Here is a 24,375-nt window from a genome sequence, read left to right on the forward strand (position 1 = left end):
ATGGTGAAACCCCGTCTCTACTAAAAATACAAAAATTAGCCAGGCGTGGTGGCAGGTGCCTGTAATCCCAGCTACTTGGGAGGCTGAGGCAGAAGAATCACTTGAGCCCGGGAGGCGAAGGTTGTAGTGAGCCGAGATAGTGCCACTGCACTCCGGCCTGGGCGATAGAGCAAGATTGTCTCAAAAATAAAATAAAATAATCATTTGGCCAGGTGCAGTGGGTCATGCCTGTAATCTCAACACTTTGGGAGGTCAAGGAAGGAAGATCACTTGAGCCCAGGAGTTCGAGACCAGCCTGGGCAACATGGCCCCATCTCTACAAAAAATAAAAATAAATAAATATCCCAAAGGTGGTGTGAGCAGCAAAAATTGTAATAAAAAGAACCATTTAGGGAGCAGAATTGGGGAGGATTTGGTGACAAGTAGGGTGAAAGAATAAAGTCACTCAGACTGGGCATGGTGGCTTACGCCTGTAATCCCAGCACTTTGGGAGGCTGAGGCAGGTGGATCACAAGGTCAGGAGATCAAGACCATCCTGGCCAACATGGTGAAACCCCATCTCTACTAAAAAATAAAATTAGCTGGGCGTGGTGGCACGCACCTGTAGTCCCAGCTACTTGGGAGGCTGAGGCAGGAGAATCCCTTAAACTCGGGGAGTGGAGGTTGTGGTGATCCGAGGTCGCACCATTGCACTCCAGCCTGGGCAACAAGAGTGAAACTCGGTCTCAAAAAAAGAAAAAAGAAGCTTGGGGTAGGAAGAGGGTGAATTCAAGCTAAAGATTTCCTTGGGAAGAGGGTGCACAGGCAGGGTGTGGGTCATGGACCAGAGGTAAGGCATCTTGCTCAGTTGTCTGCATTGCAGTTGTTAGGACCCCAGGAATGATTTGCTAAATGGTTATTGAACTGACAAGGTCCTCCCTGTGTTGTAGCAAGGACCAGATTGGCTTGAGCTCTCTGAGATGACTGAGCAGCCGGACTATGACCTAGAGACCTTTGTGAACAAAGCGGAATTTGCTCTGGCCCAGCAAGCCAAGCATTTCTCGGCCCTGCGAGGTGGGTATGGCTGGATGGGGTGCAGGTGGATGATGGTGGCCTCTGCTGGCTCTTGGGCAGCTGCAAGTGATAGCAGCTCTGCCTTGAGTGAATGGGGGCTCCTCAGACTCTCACTAACCCCATATGTACCACTACCCCTTTCTTCCAGATGTCATCAAGGCCTTGCGCCTGGCCATGCAGCTGGAAGAGCAGGCTAGCAGACAAATAAGCAGCAAGAAACGGCCCCAGTGATGACTGCAAATAAAGATCTGTTTGCTTTGACACCCAGCCTCTTCCCTGGCCCTCCCCAGAGAATTTTGGGCACCTGGTGGGTCTAGGCAGGGTCTGAGCTGGGACAGGTTCTGGTAAACGCCACATATGGGGGCATCTGGGCCCAAGGCAGCTGGGGAGGGGTCCGAGTGACATGGAACACTCCTTTTCTTTTCCTCGGGTGTCACCCTCGTGGGAGGAAGGAGCTCTTAGTTACCCTTTTGTGTTGCCCTTCTTCCCATCAAGGAGAATGTTCTCAGCATAGAGCTTTCTCCACAGCATCCTGCCTGTGTGGACTGGCTGCTAATGGAGAGCTCCCTGGGGTTGTCCTGGCTCTGGGGAGAGAGAGGGAGCCTTTAGTCCAGCTATCTGCTGGCTCTAAACCTTCTACACCTTTGGTCCGAGCACTGAATGTCTTGTACTTCAAAAAAATGTTTCTGAGATGACTTTCTACCTTACTGTCTTCCTAGAGATCCAAGAGGATCCCTACTGTTTTCCATTTTATGTGTTTATACATTGTATGTAACAATAAAGAGAAAAAAATAAATTAGCTGTTTAAGTGTGTGGAAAGGGCCTGGGATATGTCTGAGCCTTCTGGGACTAAGGACATGACTGTACCTTTGGCCTCTCGGTAGTACTAATTCTGTACTTCCAGGAGGCCATATCCACGCCTACAATTCCAATGACAAGCTGAAGACTCCTGTGACTTGTTTGATGTCTATGAGATGCTTACTAGGCCTGGGAACAGGAACTCTAAGTAGAAGGAAGATGGCTGCCAGGCATGGTGGCCCACGCCTATAATCCCAGCACTTTGGAAGGCTAAGGCAGGCAGATCTCGAGGTAAGGAGTTCGAGACCAGCCTGGCCAATGTGGTGAAACCCCATCTCTACTAAAAATGCAAAAATTAGCCGGGCATAGTGCATGGTGGCACGCACCTATAGTTCTAGCTATTCTGGAGGCTGAGGCAGGAGAATTGCTTGAACCTGGGAGGTGGAGGTTGCAGTGACCCAAGACTGTGCCACAGCACTCCAACCTAGATGACAGAGCAAGACTCTGTCTCAAAAAAAAAAAGAAAGCCGGGCATGGTGGCTCACACCTGTAATCCCAGCACATTGGGAGGCCGAGGCGGGCGGATCACCTGAGGTCAGGAGTTTGTGACCAACATGGTGAAACCCCATCTCTACTAAAAATCCAAAAAATTATCCGGGCGTGGTGGCAGGCGCCTGTAATCCCAGCTACTCAGGAGGCTGAGGCAGGAGAATCGCTTGAACCCGGGAGGCGGAGGTTGCAATGAGTGGAGATTGTGCCATCGCACTCCAGCCTGGGGAACAAGAGCAAGACTCGTCTCAAAAAACAGAAACAAAAAGGCCGGGCTCGGTGGCTCATGCCTGTAATCCCAGCACTTTGGGAGACTGAGGCGGGCAGACCACCTGACATCAGGAGTTCAAGACCAGCCTGACCAACATGGAGAAACCCTGTCTCTACTAAAAATACAAAATTAGCTGGCCGTGGTGACGCATACCTGTAATCCCAGGAGGCGGAGGTTGTGGTGAGCGAAGATCACGCCATTGCACTCCAGCTCAGGCAACAAGAGCAAAACTCCAACTCAAAAAAAAAAAAAGAAAAAGAAGGCACCCTATTATAGTCAGCCCAGGGCCTGTTAGATTCTGTGGGGTTGAGGCAAGGAGTCTCCCTGACTGAGGGCTCCCTAAACACACATTTGGTTGTATGGTTCCTAGCCTTAAACCTTTTAGTGATGCCTCATTACCATTCATACAAAGGCTGAATAAAGCACTTAACCTGCTGGTCAGGGAAGGATCCAAAGGGAAACACCAATTTGGTCTTGAAGAAAAAGTCTGCCCAGTGGACTGAGGGCCCAGTCACAGGGCATGAACAGTTTAGGAACTAGAGAACTCTATATTCCATGTCATGGAGCATGGATTATCGGAATGGTAATGAGGTGCCACTAAAAGGTTTAACCTAGGAACCATACAAGCAAATGAGTGTTTGGGAAGCCCTCAGTCACAGAGACTCCTGGCCTCAAGCAATCCTCCTACCTCAGCCTCCCAAAGTGCTGGGATTACAGGCATGAGCCACTGCACTACGCCAGGAGTTTGCTTTTATTTCTAGTTTGTTGAGTCTTAATCGCCAAAGGGTATTGGATTTTGTCAAATGCTTTTTCTGTATTTTGAAGTGATCATGTGGTTTTGTTTCTTCCTTTACTCCATTAATATGCTGTATTAAACCTGGGAAAACCAAGTAAATACAATGTGAGTAGAACAATAATTAGATTGAATATTTAAGTGCCATTTAAATATTTATTGAGTGCTGTACTCTGGGAGGCCGAGGCGGGCAGATTGCTTGAGCTCAGGAGTTCAAGACCATTCTGGGCAACAAAATGAGACCCAGTCTTGGCTGGGTGCTGTGGCTCACGCCTATAATCCTAGCACTCTGGGAGGCCAAGATGGGCGGAAAACGAGGCCAGGAGTTGGAGACCAGCCTGGCCAACCTGGTGAAACCCTGTCTCTACAAAAATGAGCTGGATGTGGTGGCGCACGCTTATAATCCCAGCTACTTGGGAGGCTGAGGCAGAAGAATCGCTTGAACCTGGGAGGCAGAGGCTGCAGTGAGCTGAGGTCGCACCACTGCACTCCTGCCTGGGCAACAGAGCGAGGCTATCTCAAAAAAAAGAGACCCAATCTCTAAAGAAAATATAAAAATAAGCCAGGCATGGTGGCATGTGCCTGTGGTCCCAACTCATTGGGAGGGTAAGGTGGGAGGATGGCTTATGCCTGGGAGGCAGAGGTTACAATGAGCTGAGATTGCACCATTGCACTCCAGCCTGGGCGACAGAGCCAGTCCCCGTATCAAAAACAAAAAAAGGCCGGGCATGGTGGCTCATGCCTGTAATCTCAGTACTTTGGGAGGCCGAGGCGGGCAGATCACAAGGTCAGGAGATCGAGGCCATCCTGGCTAACATGGTGAAACTCCGTCTCTACTAAAAATACATACACACACACAAAATTAGCTGGGTGTGGTGGTGGGCACCTTTAGTCCCAGCTACTCGGGAGGCTGAGGCAGAAGAATGGCATGAACCCGGGAGGCAGAGCTTGCAGTGAGCCGAGATCACGCCACTGCACTCCAGATTGGGAGGCAGAGTGAGACTCCATCTCCAAAAAAAAAAAAAAAGTATTGAGTACTTATTAAATAGCAAGCATTATTCTATGTATAGGTGTTAGAAATATGGCAGTGAATAAGAATAAGTTTCTACCCTTATGTACATTGTATTTCAGTGGAGAAAACAGATAATGTGCCTGTAAACAAATGATAGGTAGTAAGTGGGTAGAGAAAGATGAGAGAGTGTCGCTACTTTAGAAAGCAGACTCAGAACTCTGGCCTGAGCAGTATAATGAGACCCTGTGTCTAAAATTAAAAAAAAAAAAAAAAAGGCCAGGCATGGTGGCTCACACCTGTAATCCCAGCACTTTGGGAGGCTGAGGCAGGCAGATCACCTGAGGTCGGGAGTTCAAGACCAGCCTGACCAACATGGAGAAACCCCATCTCTACTAAAAAAAAAAAAAAAAAATACAAAAATTAGCCGGGCGTGGTGGTGTATGCCTGTAATCCCAGCTGCTCGGGTGGCTGAGGCAGGAGAATCACTTGAATCTGGGAGGCAGAGGTTGCAGTGAGCCAACATAGCACCATTGCACTCCAGCCTGGGCAACAAGAGCAAAACTCCGTCTCAAAACAAAACAAAACAAAAAACAGGCTCAGAAAAGGCCTCCCAGTGTGTGTAGAGGGGTGACATTCTGAGCAGACTTGAATGAATTGAAGGAGGGAGCCATGCTAAGACCTGGGTGAAGAGCATTTCCTGCCAGAGCAAGAAGGCCTGAGGCACAGCCTGAAGGTTTAAGGCAGGCACAGCAATGTCCATGTGCGAGAGATTGGAGAGGTAGGAAATAAGCAAAGAGATAAGCAGAGGCCTAACACTGGGGTTGTCTAGGCCCAAGTAAGGAATTTAGATTTTATTCTAAATGTGCTGGGAAACCACTGGAAGGTTGAAGATACAAGAAAGAAGGGATAGGCCGGGCACTGTGGCTCATGCCTGTACTCCTAGCACTTTAGGAGGCTGAGGTGGGCAGATCACTTGAGGTCAGGAGTTCAAGACCAGCTAGGCCAATATGGTGAAACCCTGTCTCTACTAAAAATACAAAAATTATCTGGGCATGGTGGTGTGTGCCTATAATCCCAGCTACTCAGGAAGCTGAGACAGGAGAATCACTTGAATCTGGGAGGCAGAGGTTGCAGTGAGCCAACATCACGCCATTGCAGTCCAGCCTGGGGCACAAGAGCAAAATTCCATCACAAAAAAAAAAAAAAGAAGGGATAAAGTTAAGAGAATTTCTTCCACAGGATCTGCAGCCAAGTGTAGTAGAAGCTACTCATCAGTTTACTCCCTTAAAAAACTACCCTTCTGAGCCGGGCGCGGTGGCTCAAGCCTGTAATCCCAGCACTTTGGGAGGCCGTGACGGGCGGATCACAAGGTCAGGAGATCGAGACCATCCTGGCTAATATGGTGAAACCCCGTCTCTACTAAAAATACAAAAAACTAGCCGGGCGAGGTGGCGGGCGCCTGTAGTCCCAGCTACTCGGGAGGCTGAGGCAGGAGAATGGCGTGAACCCGGGAGGCGGAGCTTGCAGTGAGCCGAGATCCGGCCACTGCACTCCAGCCTGGGTGACAGAGCGAGACTCCTTCTCAAAAAACAAAAAAACACTACCCTTCTGCTCTACATTCCTTTCCAGTCAACAACCTAATTCTCTCTTTCCCCTTTAAAGTCATACCTCTCAAAAGAATCGTCTACATACACTGGATTTTTTAACTTCCCAGTCTATTTCAAGATTTTTCTCACTGTACTACACAGAAACTGCTCTCGCCAATATCACCAAGGACTTTCAGGTTACTAAATCCAATAATCACCTTTTTTTTTTTTTTCCTTTGAGACAGAGTTTCGCTCTTGTAGTCCAGGCTAAAGTGCAGTGAAGTGATCTCGGCTCACTGCAGCCTCTGCCCCCCAGGTTCAAGCGATTCTTCTGCCTCAGCCTCCAGGGTAGCTGGGACTATAGGCGTCCACCACCACACTCGAGTAATTTTTGTATTTTTAGTAGAGATGGGTTTTCACCATGTTAGCCAGGCTGGTCTCGAACTCCTAACCTCAGGTGATCCACCTGCTTGGCATCCCCAAATGCTGGATTACAGGCATAAGCCACCACACCCAGCCTAATCACTTTTTAGTCCTCATTTTAACTAGCATCCACAGAAGCATTAAGCTATGGCAGCACCCTGTGCTGGCTTTCCTCTAGCCACTCTAATTTCTCTTTCTGTGTCCTTTACCAGCTGTTTTTCTCTATCTGGCCTTGAAATGACAACATTCCTTTTTTTTTTTTGAGATGGAGTTTCGCTGTTGTTGTCCAGGCTGGAGTACAATGGCGCAATCTCAGCTCACTGCAACCTCTGCCTCCCGGGTTCAAGCAATTCTCCTGCCTCAGCCTCCTGAGTAGCTGGGATTACAGGCGTGTGCCACCACACCCGGCTAATTTTGTATTTTCAGTTGAGATGGGGTTTCGCCATGTTGGTCAGGCAGGTCTCCAACTCCTGACCTCAAGTGATGTGCCCACCTTGGCTTCCCAAAGTGCTGGGATTACAGTCATGAGCCACCGCACCCGGCCGGAATGTAGACATTCCTAAAGCCTTGGACCTATGCTTTTTTCTTGTATTTCTTTTATTTTTTATTATTTTATTATTACTTTTTTAAAGGCAGCTGGAGAGGCTGCTTAGGTCAATTCTTTTCTTTTCTTTTCTTTTCTTTTTTTTTGAGACAGGATCTTGCTCTGTTGCCTAGGCTGGAGTGCAGTGGCATGATCATAGCTCACTGTAACCTTGAATTGCTGGCTCAAGTAATCCTACAGCCTCAGTCTCCCAAGTAGCTAGGACTACAGGTGCAGACCACCATGCCTGGCTGCTACATTTTTTTATTTTTATTTTTTTTTGAGACGGAGTCTTGCTCTGTCGCCAGACTGGAGTGCAATGGCGTGATCTCGGCTCACTGCAACCTCTGCCTCCCGGGTTCAAGCGATTCTCCTGCCTCAGCCTCCCAAGTAGCTGGGACTACAGATGCACGCCACCACGGCCAGCTAATTTTTGTATTTTTAATAGAGACGGGGTTTCATCATGTTGGCCAGGATTGTCTTGATCTCTTGACCTCGTGATCCACCTGCCTCAGCCTCCCGACAGGGTGGCATTACAGGTGTGAGCCACCGCCCCTGGCCTCCTACATATTCTTTTTAAGAAATGTTAAAGACTATACTTTAGGGATCATCTCTATACTTTGTTGCTAAGAAAGTTTCTCTGAATGTGTACAAAAATCAAATCAAAATGGATTAAAGACTTAAATCTAAGACCTCAAACTATGAAACTACTACCAAAAAAACATTGGGAGAAATCTCCAGGATATTGGTCTGGGCAAAAATTCCTTGAGCAATACCCCATAAACGCAGGCAACCAAAGCAAAAATGGACAAATGGGATCACATCAAGTTAAAAAGCTTCTGCACACCAAAGGATACCATCAACAAAGTAAAGAGACAACCCACAAAACGGGAGAAAATATTTGCAAACTACCCATCTGCAAGGGATTAATAACTAGAATATATAAGGAGCTCAACTCTACAGGAAAAAACTAATAATCCAATCAAAAAATGGGCAAAAGATTTGAATAGACATTTCTCAAAAGAAGACATACAGATGGCAAACAGGCATATGTAAGGTACTTAACATCATTGATCATCAGAGAAATGCAAATCAAAACTACCATGAGGTATCATCTCACCCCAGTTCAAATGGCTTATTTCTAAAACACAGGCAATCACAAATGCTGGCGAGGATGTGGAGGAAAGGGAACCCTCCTACACTGTTGTTGGGAATGTAAATTAGTACAACCACTATGGAGAACAGTTTGGAGGTTCCTACACTGCTGGGTATATGCTCAAAAGAAAGGAAATCAAGCTGGGCACAGTGACTCATACCTGTAATCTCAGCACTCTGGGAGGCCTAGGCGGGCGGATCACTTAAGGTCAAGAGTTCAAGACCAGCCTGGCCAACATGGTGAAACCCCGTCTCTACTAAAAACACATAAATTAGCTGGGAGCGGTGGATCACACCTGTAATTCCAGCACTGTTGGGTGGCTGAGGTGGGCGGGTCACTTGAGCCCAGGAGTTCCAGACCAGCCTGGCCAACGTGGTGAAACCCCATCTCTACTACAAATACAAAAATTTGCCGGGCATGGTGGCCCATACCTGTAACCCCAGCTACCTGGCAAGCTGAGGCAGGAGAATAGCTTGAACCCGGGAGATGAAGGTTGCAGCAAGCCAACGTCGCACCACTGCACTCCAGCCTGGGCGACAGAGCAAGACTGTCTAAAAAAAAATTAAAATTAAAATTAAAATTAAAAAAGATGAATGGGGCTGGGCGTGGTTGCTCACACTTGTAATCCTAGCACTTTGGGAGGCCGAGCCCGAGTTGGGCAGATCACCTGAGGTCAGGAGTTCGAGACAAGCCTGGCTAACATGGTGAAACCCTGTTTCTGCTAAAAATACAAAAATTTAGCCGAGCATGGTGGCGCATGCCTATATTCCCAACTACTCAGGAGGCAGGAGAATTCCTTGAACCTGGGAGGCAGAGGTTGCAGTGAGCTGAGATCATGCCACTGCACTGCAGCCTGGGTAACAGAGCAAGACTCCATCTCAAAAAGAAGAAAAAAAATGATGAATGGATAAAATGTGGTACATATACACAATGGATTACTATTCAACCATAAAAAAGAATGAGATCCTGTCATTTGTAACATCATGGGTTGAACTGGAGGTCATTATGTTAAGTGAAATAAGCTGGGCACAGAAAGACAAATGCATGCAAAGAGAATCGCATGTTCTCACTTATTTGTGGGATCTAAAAATCAAAACAATTGAACTCATGGACCTCTAGAGAGTAGAAGGATGGTTACCAGAGGCTAGAAAAGGTAGTGGGAGGGTGGAGGGGGAGTGGGGATCTCTAATGGATACAAAAATAAAATATCAGGATAAATAAGACCTACTATTTGATAGCAAAACAGGGTGACTATAATCAATAACTTAATTGTGTATTTTATTTTTTTGAGACACAGTCTTACTCCATCACCCAGGCTGGAGTGAGTGCATTGGTGCCATCTCGGCTCACTGGAACCTCCACCTCCCCATTCAAGCGATGCTCCTTCCTGAGCCTCCCAACCGAGTTGCTGGGATTACAGGTGCCCACCACCACGCCCGGCTAATTTTTTTGGTTTTGTTTGTTTTGTTTTGTTTGAGACGGAGTTTCACTCTCACCAGGATGGAGTGCAGTGGTGCAATCTCAGCTCACTGCAACCTCCGACTCCCTGGTTAAAGCAATTCTCCTGCCTCAGCCTCCATAGTAGCTGGGATTACAAGTACGCGCCACCATGCCCAGCTAATTTTTGTATTTTTAGTAGAGACGGGACTTCACCATGTTAGCCAGGATGGTCTTGAACTCCTGATCTCAGGTGATCTGCCCACCTCGACCTACCAAAGTGCTGGGATTAAAGGCGTGAGTCAGCACGCCCGGCCTGGGTTCAAGCAATTCTTATGTCTCAGCCTCCTAAGTAGCTGGAATTATAGGTACCCGCCACCATGCCCAGCTAACTTTTGTATTTTTAGGAAAGACGTGATTTAGCTATCTTGGCCAGGCTTGTCTCGAACTGCTGGCCTCAAGTGATCTGCCCGCCTCAGCCTCCCAAAGTGCTAGGATTAATTGGATTGTTTGTAACTCATAGGATAAATGCTTGAGGGGATGGATACCCCATTCTCCATGATGTGCTTACTTCACACTGCATGCTTGAAACAAAATATCTCATGTACTCCATAAATATATATACCTACTATGTACCCACAAAGATTAAAAAAAATTTTTTTTGAGATGGAGTCTAGCTCTCTTGCCCAGGCTGGACTCCACCTCCCGGGTTCAAGCGATTCTCTTGCCTCAGCCTCCCTGAGTAGCTGGGACTACAGGTGAGCGCCACCATGCTCAGCTAAATTTTGTATTTTTTTAGTAGAGACGTGGTTTCACCATGTTGGCCAGGCTGGTCTCAAACTCCTGACCTCGCGATCCGCCCGCCTCTGCCTCCCAAAAATGCTGAGATTACAGGCGTGAGCCACCGCGCCAGGCCTAAAATTTTTTTTTTTTATTAAAAAATATATATCCGGCCGGGCGCGGTGGCTCACGCCTGTAATCCCAGCACTTTGGGAGGCCGAGGCGGACGGATCAAGAGGTCAGGAGATCGAGACCATCCTGGCGAACACGGTGAAACTCCGTCTCTACTAAAAATACTAAAAAAAAAAAAAATGAGCCGGGCGTGGTGGCGGGCGCCTGTAGTTCCAGCTTCTCCGGAGGCTGAGACAGGAGAACGGCTTGAACCCGGGAGGCGGCGGAGCTTGCAGTGAGCCGAGATAGCGCCACTCACTCCAGCCTGGGCGACAGAGCGAGACTTCGTCTCAAAAAAAAAAAAAACATACATATATTCTTCCAGCTCAGAAAAGTTAACTGATCCCTTCTTTATACTCTCTAAGTTCCGTTCATTCTGGTGGCATTTATAAACCAACGATTCCGAAAACATCTTCAGTGCAGGTCCCTTATAAGGATGACCAGCTTCCTACCTGTCATTCCCACTTACATGACTTAGCAAGATCTCAAAATGAACGTGTCCAGAACAGCTCCTACCTTAGGAGCCTACCTCATCTCAGTAAGTGGCCCCAATATTTATTCGACTGATCAAGTGAGAATCTTAGGAATCCTTGACACCACCCTCTCCCTCAATCCCCATGTCCAACCTACCACCAAACCCTTCAAAACAAAACCCAAGTCCACAGTCGTTTCCAACTCCATTGCCTTCCACCCTTTTTCAACGCAGCCGCACCCACATCTCATCCTAAACGACCGCAGCAGCCTCTGAAACTAGTGTCAACACGCCCGGATGTGCCGACGCCGCAGACCCCCTTCCCCCAACCCAAGGTCGGAGGCCGGTCGGTTAGGGTCTGCGGATGAAGGCAGCCTGCGGGAGCCTCCCAGACTCGTTGCCCTAGGCGCGGCAGCAAACACGTAAGTCTAGTCGCCCGACGTTGTTTCGGCGCTCAGAAACAACGTAAAGGGGCGGGGCAGCGTTTTACAAACCGTACCGTGAATCTTTGCGATTTCTCTTTCCAGCCAGCGCCGAGCGATGGGTGAGTGTTGCTCTGCGTTTGGGCGCGTGATGGGGGGTTGAGCTCAATCAGGCCCCATCCTGCTTCACAGCCTACTGAGGAGTCCAGGCGCCCCGACCCCCGGCCAGGGACAGCCACAAGGAGTGGTGGCCCTCGGGTTTCGGCCGCCGAGCCCCTCTCTGGGGGCTGCGAAGGCTCTGGACTCCGAGTTCCGGGCCGCGGGCTGCAGGCTCCAAGCGGCGCTAACATGGCTGCCGCGCGGAGGTGGCCCCGGCCGGGCCGCACGTGTATGATGACGACTCGGTAATGCTGCATACTCCCGAGTGCACGGTGGGGAAGCCAACCTTGGAGAGCTGAGCGTGCGGCCTGCCGGCGCGGGGGTCGGGAGCTGGCGAGTCGCTACCACCGAGTCACAGTGGCTCAAGCTTCCTTCCCCGCTTCCACATGCAGGCATTTCTCGGGACAACTGGCACAAGCGCCGCAAAACCGGGGGCAAGAGAAAGCCCTACCACAAGAAGCGGAAGTATGAGTTGGGGCGCCCGGCTGCCAACACCAAGGTGGGTGCGAGCGTGGGCCTGTCCGCCCGGGAGGTCGCCTTCCCCGGCTCTCCAGCGTGCTCGGGCCTCTCCGTGTGACAGTTGTGCGTTCTTTCTTGGGCTCTGATTTCTCTGCAGTAGGGCCTGGGTGTCGTTCCCCCTTTACCTGCTGTATAAGTAAGTACCAAAGAGGGAATGCTCCCTCGGGCCCCCAACCCCGGAGCTTAGGGTCTCAGAAGGATACTGTGTGGGGGACTTGAGCTTCTGGAGAGGGTGGCACCTCGGCTAATAGAATCCTAGTCTTTTGGGGTTTTTTTAACAGAGGCTTAATTTTCAGCATTTGGGGTCAGGCTTTCCTCTTGGAGGCAAGTAAGGTGATGAAAAAGAATCCTTAGGCGTGGTTGTGGCCGTCTTGGTCACCTGTGTGCCACTTGCCAATGCAAGGACTTGTCATAGTTACACTGACTGTTGCCTCCTTCCTGCCGCGGTTCCTCTCCCTTTCTTGCCTTGCTCTCCTTGGTAACCTAGTTCCTGTAACCTTGTGTTTTCCAGATTGGCCCCCGCCGCATCCACACAGTCCGTGTGCGGGGAGGTAACAAGAAATACCGTGCCCTGAGGCTGGACGTAGGGAATTTCTCCTGGGGCTCAGAGTGTAAGTGAGGCCCTTTGGGAGTGGGTGGGAAAATGCACCTAAACCTTCTTAAGATTTACCAAGTGGGCCTGGCACGATGGCTTGTGCCTGTAAGCCCAGCACTTTGGAAGGCCGAGACGGGCGGATCACCTGAGGTCAGGAGTTCTAGTCCAGCCTGGGCAACAGAGCGAGACTTTCAGAAAAAAAAAAAAAAAGATTCAAGTGCTTTTAGCAGGTAGTCTGTGGCTTAGACCAAGGCATTTGAAGTTTCTTCTTGCTGAAAGATTTTAAGGTAGCTGGAGAGGTTCTCTCCACCCAGGCTGTCCTCCTTCAATCTCTTTTTTTGAGACTGGGTCTCTGTTGCCCAGGCTGGAGTGCCAGTGGTGTGATCTTGCCTCACTGCAACTTCCGCCTCCTGGGTTCAAGTGATTCTCCTGCCTCAACCTCCCAAATAACTGGGATTACAGGCATGCGCTATCACACCTGGCTACTTCTGTATTTTTAGTAGAGAAGGAGTTTCACCATGTTGGCCAGGCTGGTCTCAAATTCTTGGCTTCGCGTGAGCCACTGTGCCCGACCTGCTCTGATCTCTCTCAACTCTGCAGCCTGAGAGATTGGGGCTGATAAAGACTGGTTGCCAAACATCACTAGAAACGTGGGTTAGGGGTTTATGGAAGACGAACTGATGCCCCGTGGCTTGTAAAGGCTGGGCATTCCCTTATTTCTCCTTAAGGCCTCATGGGGCTGAAGAACCTGGAGGAGTGTGCCAGAGCCATTTGTCCTCCAGTTTACTCGATGCCAAATTTCTCCTGTGAGCAGGTTGTACTCGTAAAACAAGGATCATCGATGTTGTCTACAATGCGTCTAATAATGAGCTGGTCCGTACCAAGACTCTGGTGAAGAATTGCATCGTGCTTATCGACAGCACACCGTACCGACAGTGGTACGAGTCCCACTACGCGCTGCCCCTGGGCCGCAAGAAGGGAGCCAAGCTGGTGCGTTTTACTTCTCTGTAGGGGTTGTGGGAAGGGCAGCCTGACTCCAGCCTTCTCGTGATGAAAACTCTGTCCAGTTCTGCTACTGAAGGGAGAGAGATGAGAGCCTTTAGGCTGAGGAAGGCCAGCACTGGGGTGTGCAGGGTTCGAAAAGGCTCCCAAGGCCTGCCTGCCTTCTCTGAGCTCATAAATTTGTATCCCCTTTTCAGACTCCTGAAGAAGAAGAGATTTTAAACAAAAAAAGATCTAAAAAAATTCAGAAGAAATATGATGAAAGGAAAAAGAATGCCAAAATCAGCAGTCTCCTGGAGGAGCAGTTCCAGCAGGGCAAGCTTCTTGGTGAGACGGCTGTTGTGTTGGAGGTGGGGAGTCGCAGAGATCGAGTGTGTTGAGTCACTTTTCCCTTGTCTAAGTCCTTTGCCAGCCATGCGGTCTAAAGGGTTCACCGATAACAGGCTGTGAGCAAAATGGGGAACGTTTCACCGTCCTATTCATGTGAGGCTGAAATGGAAAGCATTGGGTAGAAGAGTCTGCATAGGCCCATGCTTGGAGTTTTAGTATTTGGGGAAGTCCCTTCCCAGGCTGAGGGGGCTGTCTCAGTGATGAAAACTTTGTCCAGTTCTGCTACTGACAGTAAGTGACGATAAAGTGTGTCTGAGGAGACAGCTGGCTTCATTCTTGCCCCTAGGATACCTAAACCCACAGAGATTCTTAAGGGGGTGGAGAGGTTTGGGTGGGGCCACCTTGTCATGGAGCTAAGGATCACCTACTCTCTTCCAGCGTGCATTGCTTCCAGGCCGGGACAGTGTGGCCGAGCAGATGGTTATGTGCTAGAGGGCAAAGAGTTGGAGTTCTATCTTAGGAAAATCAAAGCCCGGAAAGGCAAATAAATCCTCGTTTTGTCTTCACCCGTGTAATAAAGGTGTTTATTGTTCTGTTCCCCCATTTGTGTTGCCTGAATGTTTGACTGTCTGCTTTATTTCCTTGCCCTGCAAAACTGATCTGGGTGGGTGGCTGCAACCCATTGCTTTACCTCTACCTCCTACTGTCCTGATCCAGACTCACCACACTGTAAAGTCCTTGTTCTCAACTCCATGTCCCTGAAGGCTAGATTTATTATGTGGGCTGTGTCTATAGTGGGAACATTTCTCCACGTTTTGGTGGGGATAGAGATGTGGCAGAGGCTATGAGAGGGGGTATCCCAACCTTGGGGTTCAACAATGTTGTGCTGACTGAGTCATGATTAGAATCTCAGGCTATATTGCTTCTAAAAAGTTGTAAGGATCCTGCACCCACTGTAAGATTAACAGTGATTTCTGCCTTGCTTGGTCTCCAAGGGTCACTTTGACTTAAACTTGTCCTGTCAAATGCTTACCTTTAGTCTTGACCTGCTTGACATCTGCACTTGGATTTTTTTTTTTGAGATCTCCGTCACCCAGGATGGAGTGCAGTGGCATGATCTTGGTTCACTGAAGCCTTGACATTGGGGCTCAGGTAATACTGCCTCAGCCTCCCAAGTAGCTGAGATGATAGGCGCTACACCTTTTTTTTTTTTTTGAGACGGAGTTTGACTCTTGTTGCCCAGGCTGGAGTGCAATGGCACGATCTTAGCTTACCACAACCTCCGCCTCCTGGGTTCAAGCGATTGTTTTGCCGCAGCCTCCCAAGCAGCTGGGATTGCAGGCGTGAGCCACCACGCCTGGCCTATACCCATTTTTTTGAATTGTTTTTTTTGGTAGAGACAGGGTCTCACTTAATTGCCCAGGTCTTGAAATCTTGGGCTCAAGCAATCTTCCCACCTTTGTCTCCCAAAGCGCTAGGTTTCAGGCATAACCCACCACACCCAGCTTTGCACTTGGGTTTTTTGTTTTTTGAGAAAGGAGTCTTGCTCTGTCGCCCAGGCTGGAGTGCAGTGGCACGATCTCGGCTCACTGCAAGCTACACGTCCTGGGTTCATGCCATTTCTCCTGCCTCAGCCTCCTGTAGCTGAGACTACAGGGACCTGCCACCATGCCTGGCTAACTTTTTGTATGTTTTTAGTAGAGACAGGTTTCACCGTGTTAGCCAGGATGGTCTGGGTCTCCTGACCTCGTGATCCGCCTGCCTTGGCCTCCCAAAGTGCTGGGATTACAAGCATGAGCCACCGCGCCCGGCCTGTACTTGGGTTTTTTGTTTGTTTGCTTTTTGGGTGTTTTTAGACAGTCACTCAGTTGCCCAGGCTGGATTGCAGTGGTGTGTAATCTCGGCTCACTGGAACCTCCGCCTCCTAGGTTCAAGCAATTCTCATGCCTCAGCCTCCTGAGTAGCTGGAATTATAGGTGTGTACTGCCATGCCCAGCTAATTTATTGTATTTTTAGTAGAGACAGGGTTTCACTGTTGGGTAGGGTGGTCTCCAACTCCTGTCCTCCAGCAATCCACCCGCCTTGGCCTCCCAAAGTGCTAGGATTATAGGCATGAGCCATTGCGCCCAGCTTCGTGCTTGGACATTATAATAGGGCTTTCAAAGGCCAACATTTTCAAAACTGAACTCTTGTCTGCCCCCCACCTGCCATGTTCCTCAGTTTCAAGAGTCAGGATCTCACACTAGGCTGGAGTGCAGTGGAGTGATCATTGCTCACTGCAGTCTCAACCTACTGAGTAGCTGGGACTACAGCTATGGTGCAGGGCCCAGAATGATCATTTTTTGTAGAGATGGGGTTTCATGTTGCCCAAGCTAATCCTGAGCTCCTGGCCTCAAGCAATGCTCCTGCCTTGGCCTTCCAAAGTGCTGGGATTACACATGTGAGGTACTGTACCTCACCAAGATTATATTTTTAATGCAACAGCTTCCTGTCTCATCAATGAAAATTGTTACCAAGTATTATGACTTGATGTGACCTAGCTCCTCTAGTGACTCCCTCCATCAACCACACAGCCACACTAGCTTACTGAACATACATGTACACATGCTATTCCCTTTGTTAGGCACACTCCTTCATATATCCACTTGGGGCTGGACACGGGGCATGGTGGCTCATGCCTGTAATCCCAGCACTTTGGGAGGCAGAGGCCAAGGCAGGAGGGTTGCTTGAGGCCAGGAGATTGAAACCAACCTGGGCAACAAAGTGAGACCCTGTTTCTACAAAAAAACCCCACATGGTTAATTCCCTCCAGGTCTTTGCTACGTCACCCTAGTGAGTTATTGCCGGATCACAATATTCTAAGTTGCAGTTGCCCCTCTGAACTCTTATACTTTGCCCATTTTTTTCTCTTTATTCCTTAATCTGACAAAGTTTGCTCTTTTCCCTTTGGAATGGTACTCCAGGGAAACGAGGATATTTGTTTCCTGCTGTGTCTCTGGCACCTGGAAAAGTGTATGGACATATACTAGATACTCAGATATATGTAAGATTAATTGGGAAAAGAGTCTTGAGATTTTATTAAATTTGAAGTTTGGCCAGGCATTGTGGCTTATGCCTGTAATCCCAGCACTTTGGGAAGCTGAGGCAGGTGGATCACTTGAGGTCAGGAGTTCAAAAACCAGCCTAGCCAACATGGTGAAACCCCATCTCTACTAAACATACAAAAAATTAGCAGGGCGTGGTGGCACGTGCCTGTAATCCCAGCTACTTGAGAGGCTGAGGCATGAGAATCTCTTGAACCCGGGGAGGTGAAGGTTGCAGTGAGCCAAGATCTGTCCATAAAACCAGTGGGTTCTTTTCCCTAAAGTCTTGAAATCCATCCACTCTCCATTTCTACCACCTTCACAGATGACCGTTCTCACCATGGAACAAGGCTTGTAAAAGCTGCAACAACAAAAAAAATAAAACAACCCTCAAATACCTTGTGAATGAATGGCTATCATTGTGGGGTGCTACTGTCTCCACATTATAGATTTGGAAACTTGAGGCTTAGAAATATTCACTATTGGCTGGGCGCGGTGACTCACACCTGTAATTCCAGCACTTTGGGAGGCCTAGCAGGCAGATCACCTGAGGTCAGGAGTTAGAGACAAGCCTGGCCAACATGGTGAAACCCTGTCTCTACTAAAAATACAAAAAATTAGCCAGGCATGGTGGTGGACACCCAGCTACTTAGGAGGCTGAGGCAGGAGAATTGCTTGAACCTAGAAGGCGGAGGTTGTAGTGAGCCGAGATCATGCCACTGCACTCCAGACTGGGTGACAGTGCAAGATTCCGTCTCAAATAAATAAATAAATAAGAAATATTCACTATCCCATGGACATACAGATGGAAAGAAGAAAAGCCAGCATTAGAATCCAGTCAACTGACCCTGCCAGAGGCTGGAGTCTACTCAACTGCACTCTAGGGTCCCCCTGTCTTCCTCCTTTGTTCTGGCATTTATCCTGTGGCCTTAATATTCAATTTTGGCCTTCACCGATGTCTTTAGGTGGAGACTGGGATTTAGAAGGTAAGAATCTTAGAGGAACATAGTTTTACCACAATTCCAATGTAGTGGTCTGTGGCAGACTGTTTCCAGAAGACTTTTGTTTTTTTTTTTTTTTTTGGAGACAGCCTGGCTCTGTAACCGGGAGCTAGAGTGCACTGGAGTGATCTCGGCTCACTGCAACCTCCGCTTCCCAGGTTCAAGCAATTCTCATGCCTCAGCCTCCCAAGCAACTGGGATTACAGGCATCCACCACCACACCCAGCTAATTTTTGTATTTTTAGTAGAGATGGAGTTTTACCATGTTGGCCAGGCTGGTATCTAACTCCTGGCCTCTGGGGATCCGTCCACCTCGGCCTCCCAAAGTGCTGGGATTACAGGCGTGAGCCGCTGTGCCTGGCCACAGAAGGCTTTTTCTGACATCAGCCAAGTGCCCCCAGCGCTGCAGGCCCACCATCGAGATGGGCCTAGGCTTCCACCCGTAAACTGTACTTTTCCCCCTATGTGGTTGGTGGGAGTGGAGAAGAGTTTGGCACACTGAAGTCCAAATGCTAGGTCTAGGGTGGGTGGTGAATAGCTGCCTTCACATCTGACTTTAATCAGCTTCCAAGACAGATTCCCAAACTCTTCCTTCCTTCATCTTCATCCTACTGCATGCATGCCAATTCAATTTTAAACAATCATAACTGCACAAGTAATAAATATATTCTCGATATAAAAAACTAAACAAAACTTTAAAACTTGAATATATTCTTAATGTAAACAAAAACTTGAACATTACAGACAAGGCAAAACTCCCCCAACACACACTGACCCCTCTTCTGAGGAAGGTTACCAGGGTAATGTATACCCCTTCAAGCAGTTTTCACGTGACTCTCAAACTGTGCTTCCTGGACCAGCAGCACAGCATCACCTGGGAACTTGTTAGAAATGCAAGTTATCGGGCGCCGTCCCAAATCTAATGTGCCAGAAATGCTGGGAGTGGTGCTCGGCACTCTTTTGACAAGACCTTCCGTGATGCTGATCCTTCCTCAAGTTTGAGAACCACTAGCCTAGCTCCCTGTTGCTCTGAAGCTAATCGTGCACCTGGGCTCTAGTCCTCTGTGCCTGGGTTCATTTATTTGTCTAGCTTCACCTCCCCCAAGCAGTCCATCCGACCTTCTCTCCCACCAAAGCGGACACATTCCTAGCCCTGGCTCAGGCCCTTCTCGCCATCTTCTCTTTCAAGTTCTGTCCCTCAATGCTCTGGCCTTCCAGGCACACAGGAAAAGCTGCTCTAATAGAGCTGGCTGGCAGGACCGGGCACGGGAGGGACGGGGGGCAGTGGGTGGGAGGAACCGGGCGGGGGCAGGCAAGACCTCAGGGCTCCAGGGCCTCGTCCCCGGACTCCGCCGTCTCCTCCTCGATGCGGGCTGCGGCCTCAGGGTCGCCGCCCTCCTCGGCCCGGAAGCGTAGCAGATGCGGGGGGCGCGGGGTCCCTCGCGCGCGGCCGAAGTTCCGGAGGCTGATGGCCGGGGAGGGCGCCCCTACGCCCAGGAAGCGGCCGAGCAACGGGGTCTGCGCGGCGGGCGCTGGCCGACCCGACCCGGGGGACGCCTCCACCTGCAGGCTCTGCTCAGGGTCGTCGCTCATGCTGTGGGCGGGAGAGAGGGTGGGCTGAGTCCGGGCACAGGGCGGGAGCGGGGACGCGGGGTCGGCTCTCGGGGAGGGACGGAGGCATCGGTGCCCCAGAGGCTGAGCGAGGACCCGCGTGCCGGGTCAGGTCCGATCTCCGCCGGCGCAGGCCACTCACCGCAGGTTGAAGGTGGAGCCCAGGAATGAGGGCCGCAGAGACTCGGCCGCCGTGGCCACAGTGTAGGGTGGCTGCGGCTGGTCCTCATCCCAGTACTGGTCCTTCTCAGCGGGGGGAAGGTTCTGGTACATTTCGTCCACAGATAGCAAGGACACCTGGGCCACCAGCAAGTTACAAGGATCCTCCTCTCCTCTCCTCTCCTTCCCACGGCCGGGCTGAGAGCTGACCGGGAGAGGGGGCCCAGGAGCTGCCCTGGACTCCTGATCTTCCCACGGCCGGGCTGAGAGCTGACCGGGAGAGGGGGCCCAGGAGCTGCCCTGGACTCCTGATCTTCCCACGGCCGGGCTGAGAGCTGACCGGGAGAGGGGGCCCAGGAGCTGCCCTGGACTCCTGATCCTTCCTGATGCTTGCTCACCTGCAAGTTGCGGTCTATGAGCTGGTTTGTCTCAAAGTCGTCATCATCCTCACCAAACGGGTTGATGATCTGTTCAGCCACCTATAGGTGGCAGAGATAGTGTTTTCTGGGCTCAGAGTCCCACTCTTTGTCCCCAAAGTTGGGGCCCCTGTGCCCACATCTCCACAGAGCAGGCTGGCATGCCCATCTGCAGTGCCCACCTTGAGCCAGCCAGCATAGAAGAAGAACTGCAGCAGAGTGGTGAGAGGCACATACATGTCCGGGTCTCCCAAGGCTGGGGCTGGCTCCTGGTCTGGCTTCAGAAGCTTCTGAGGTTTGGCAGCCCCTGCCTCTGGCTCCACAAACTGGCGGCCAACCAGGGAGAGGGCAAAGAAGGAGTAGACAGCTATGGTCACCACCTGAAGAAGGAAGAGCCAGGCTCAGTGCAGGATGCAGTGGGACAGGGAGAAATGCTGCCCCTGCCTCTGAGGATCTATGGGAAGTCTGACAAGTAATCAAACATGTATCCTGGTGTGGCAGTACCAGTGGGGACAGGGTCACCTTGGTGGGGGTGGTGGAAGGCTTTGAGGATGAACCCAGTGCCTCAGGGGACTGAAATGGTCAGGCAAGTACCATCTCTAATTCTTCGCATCTCACACACAGCACAGGACATACAGTAGGCACTGGGACTGGGGAGGGGAGAGGCAGTTACTTGGGTGTAGACGAGGGGGATGCTGATCCAGTCATAGTGGAATAGCATGCTGCACTTGGCTCGGTACTTGTTCAGCTCCTGGAGGAACAGCAGGAACAGGAAGTCAGCAGAAGCGAGGAAGGAACAGGGATGCCCAGCACAAACTAGGCCTGGGCTGGGCCAGGAGGCTTTTTCTCATTCTGCTCTCAGAGGTGTATTAGGCTGGGATGCTTGAATCTCAGCTCTGCTAACTAGCTGTGTAACTTAGGCAAATTTATTTTCCACTCTGTGCCTCAGTTTCCACAACTGTGCAAGGAGGATGATAGTACCTATCTCAGGAGTTGCTGTAAGGGATGAATGAGTTAACATGGGTACAGGGCTTCCAAAAGGCCGAGGTACACAGTTGGTGCCATACAAGTGTTAGGTACTAAAATTATTATTCCTCTTCAAAATTAGAGGGAGGAGGGCAGATAGGTCTGGTCCGGGGCCCACTCACTTCCAAAAGTAGACAGAGAGCGATATCGTCACGGATTCGCCCGTCCCTCCGGGCCTGGGCCGCCAGGTTGGTGAACCAGACGCAGGGCACCCAGTACTTGTTGAAGTCGGATTTCAGGCTCTCAAACTTTTTCCTCTCTTCCTGGGACATGAAACCTGAGGGGGTAAAGCGGAAGGGGTGCAGTTGCAACCTCTGCCGCCGTGGGGGCCTGCTGTTCCGCCGTCTGGCTCCCCTCTCTCGCGTCTACTGGCGGTCCCAGGACTCGTGGTTCCGCGTTCCTGCCGCAGTCCAGACCCTTCCCTGGAGCCCCTGCTCCCAGGACTTTCCCAGGCGGCACCTGCATCCAGCCGTGGGCCTGGCCCCCAGAGGCTCCCGGCGGGCGGCGCACCTGCGTCCACCACGTGCTCCATGGTGGGGAAGCGCTTGAGCACGCGGGTGCTGACCGAGCGCAGCACCAGCACCGACGCCAGGTTCGCGTAGCGGATGAGGGTGCGGCGCAGCAGGCGGCCCCGCTGGTCTACGCCGTGCACGCTAGCCGAGATGACGCACATCAGCTGGTCTGGCAGCGGGATGCTTGTGTACTGGGACCACCAGCGGTTCACCACGAGAGTCACATAGAAACCTGCTTGGCCACCGTGGTAGAGGGAGTAGGAAGGGAGGGTGGAGAGCCTGGGGGTCTGAGCGCCTCGCCTCCCCCAGCAAAGGGCCTCGTCCAAGCCCGTTGAAATGTGGCAGGGGGAAGGAAACATTCAGCTCCAGTACCCTGCTGTGCGAGGCCAGGAGGAGGGAGGAGGGCAAATTTCCTTCAGCAGAGGGAAAATGGGGATTCAAAGCCAGGAGACTGCTTCCCAGGAGGGTGGGGAAGGGGCTGTCACCTCTGTCCAGCTCCCCTCCAGTGCCCAGGGTGGGCTTGTGAGGCCAGCAGGTGTCTTGTGCCTTGCTGGAAGTGAGGGTCCGGCAAGTGATAGGGCCCTGCCCTCGGGAAGTCCTGGACCCAGCACCCAGCTCCTGTGCCTGCTGGGCCTGCTCTGGCTGACCAGGCAGGCTCTGCCACTCTGTTGAGTAATTCTTTTTTTTTTTTTTAAGCAGAGTCTCGCTACATTGCCCAGGCTGGACTGGAACTCCTGGGCTCAAGCGATCCTCTCACCTCAGCCTCTCGAGTAGCTGAGACTGCAGGTGTGTCACCACACCATCTGTTGGGTAATTCTGACCCTCAGAGCTGTCAGCCCAACCCAGAGGTCAGGGAACACAGTAAGGAGGACACAGGGAAAACTAGAAGGGGGCCTTACCCAATACAAAGGACAAGGGGATGAGGTCCGCTGAACGGTTGCAGTACCGGGCCACCTGAGCATACACGTGCTTCTGCTCCTGGGTCAGCAGCAGCCTGGGGAAGGCAGATGTAGGCTTGGGTTAGAGGGAGGTGGGTGGCCCAGTCTCCCCACTTCCGCCAGCTCTAAGACCCTGCCCTTACCGGTAGGTGATGCTAAGCACAGCGTACAAGGCCCCGAAGAGGAGGAATTCCTTGTAGAGGAGCTTGTAGATGCTTCCCCTCCAACGGAGAAGCAGGCCAGAGAAACCTCCGAAGCGGGCCTCCGCCACTTTGAGAGTATATGAAACCGTCATGGTGCTGGGAGCCTGGGGCAGAAGGTCACAAGAGTTGCCCCCAGGGCTGTCCTTTAGTTCCCCAGACAACATCCCTTCCACTCTGGTCTCACACACCCCAACCTTCACCCTGTATCAGTGGAAAAGGGGTAGGAGCCTGCAGAGCAGAAAAGCACACCCCACCCTCTGCAGAACTCAGTAGTACATGGGCACAGCCAGGCTAGAGCTGGACAAAGTAGAACTGAGTTCTGTGTCCCGTCACGCATGAGGCTTCCTCAAGCTCCTCTTCAGCCTGCAGGGCTAGGGATAACCAGATCCTGAACTGCTGTGGACAAGAGACGCAGCTCCAGCCCAAACCAACTGCTATTCCTTGGGGCCTTGCTCTGGAAGCTGATTAACTAGACGACCAGGGCCCAGAGCACTCTCACCCCCATCCCATACCTGCCTACCTGGTCTGGGCAGCAGCCCGTGTGGAAGAACTGGGCTAGACTTCACCCCCCACAGACTTAAGTACCTCTGCAGTCCATAAAGTTAGGCTGGACCAAGGCCTATCATTGATGGATTGAAGCTGTCATCCAGCTTCCCCTGATGCTGGGAACTGGGTGTGTCTCCCTACCCCTGTAGGGCTGGGCTGGCCTTTGAGTGACAGAATTGCCACCTATACTGACCCCACAGCTCACACAGAAGACACCATGTCCTTCAAGCCAGTGTGACAGGGGTTATTGTCCCACGTTTCAGGTGGGAAGACAGATGCATGATAAACTGTTACAATAATACCAGCTGCTGATCACAGAGCACTGACTAAGTGACAGGCACCATGCCAAGGGCACTACTAGGTCATCCTCTCATGAAATCCTCATCACAGCCCCATAAGGTAGGGAATCAATCATCCACATTTCACAGATGAGGCTCCAAGAGGTAAATGACTTGCTCGCAGTCGGCCATACAGCTAGAACATGTTGGAGGCAGGATTCAAAGCTAGGGCTGATGGACTTCCAAGGCCGGAAGTGGCCTAGCAAGGGCATGAGCTCCATCCTGTGCACTGGCCACACTCCCAGGCTTCTTGTACAGGGTCTGGAGGTCTTGGTCAGGCTCTTCCCCGTCCATGCCACGGGGCTGACAGCCACAGATCTGGAAGCTCAGGCCTAGGAGTGCAGGCCCCGTTAAGCCCTGTGTCCAACATCCTGACTCCTAGGGGTGACCAGGATTTGAGTGGCCACTTTCACCTCTGGGCCTCAATTTCT

At 50.9% G+C, this 24,375-nt stretch overlaps 3 protein-coding genes across 5 annotated transcripts in view; 2 read left to right on the forward strand and 1 right to left on the reverse strand.

Annotated features, from left to right (window-relative positions):
• The window catches only part of KIF2C (kinesin family member 2C), a 27,996-nt gene extending 26,124 nt beyond the window's left edge, over positions 1-1,872 (forward strand). For both annotated transcript variants that reach the window (XM_012001854.1, XM_012001853.1), the window contains 2 exons: positions 930-1,053; positions 1,202-1,872. In XM_012001854.1, coding sequence (XP_011857244.1) covers positions 930-1,053; positions 1,202-1,284 — 207 coding nt within the window. In that variant the 3' untranslated portion in view covers positions 1,285-1,872. The remainder of the gene's footprint in view (positions 1-929; positions 1,054-1,201) is intronic.
• A 9,498-nt stretch (positions 1,873-11,370) lies between these two features.
• Positions 11,371-14,714, forward strand: RPS8 (ribosomal protein S8). 2 transcript variants are annotated; one of them, XM_012001857.1, is made up of 7 exons: positions 11,371-11,506; positions 11,612-11,628; positions 12,058-12,164; positions 12,696-12,795; positions 13,594-13,769; positions 13,979-14,108; positions 14,550-14,714. In XM_012001857.1, the coding sequence occupies exons 1-7, from the start codon at positions 11,382-11,384 to the stop codon at positions 14,657-14,659; spliced, it is 765 nt and encodes a 254-aa protein (XP_011857247.1). In that variant the 5' UTR covers positions 11,371-11,381; the 3' UTR covers positions 14,660-14,714. The 2 variants fall into 2 exon arrangements, with proteins under 2 accessions (XP_011857247.1, XP_011857248.1); XM_012001858.1 differs by lacking the exon at positions 11,371-11,506 and having other exon boundaries at positions 11,605-11,628; positions 12,696-12,735.
• A 4,178-nt stretch (positions 14,715-18,892) lies between these two features.
• BEST4 (bestrophin 4) lies at positions 18,893-23,195 on the reverse strand. Its single transcript, XM_012001859.1, has 9 exons — positions 23,001-23,195; positions 22,819-22,913; positions 21,918-22,151; positions 21,530-21,684; positions 21,055-21,132; positions 20,564-20,761; positions 20,364-20,444; positions 19,949-20,103; positions 18,893-19,789 (listed from the first exon to the last, which is right to left on the reverse strand). The coding sequence occupies exons 1-9, from the start codon at positions 23,150-23,152 to the stop codon at positions 19,516-19,518; spliced, it is 1,422 nt and encodes a 473-aa protein (XP_011857249.1). The 5' UTR covers positions 23,153-23,195; the 3' UTR covers positions 18,893-19,515.
• Positions 23,196-24,375: the final 1,180 nt, after the last annotated feature.

Source organism: Mandrillus leucophaeus, unplaced genomic scaffold (assembly GCF_000951045.1).
Source record: "Mandrillus leucophaeus isolate KB7577 unplaced genomic scaffold, Mleu.le_1.0 Scaffold67, whole genome shotgun sequence".
Classification (NCBI taxonomy): Eukaryota; Metazoa; Chordata; class Mammalia; order Primates; family Cercopithecidae; genus Mandrillus; species Mandrillus leucophaeus.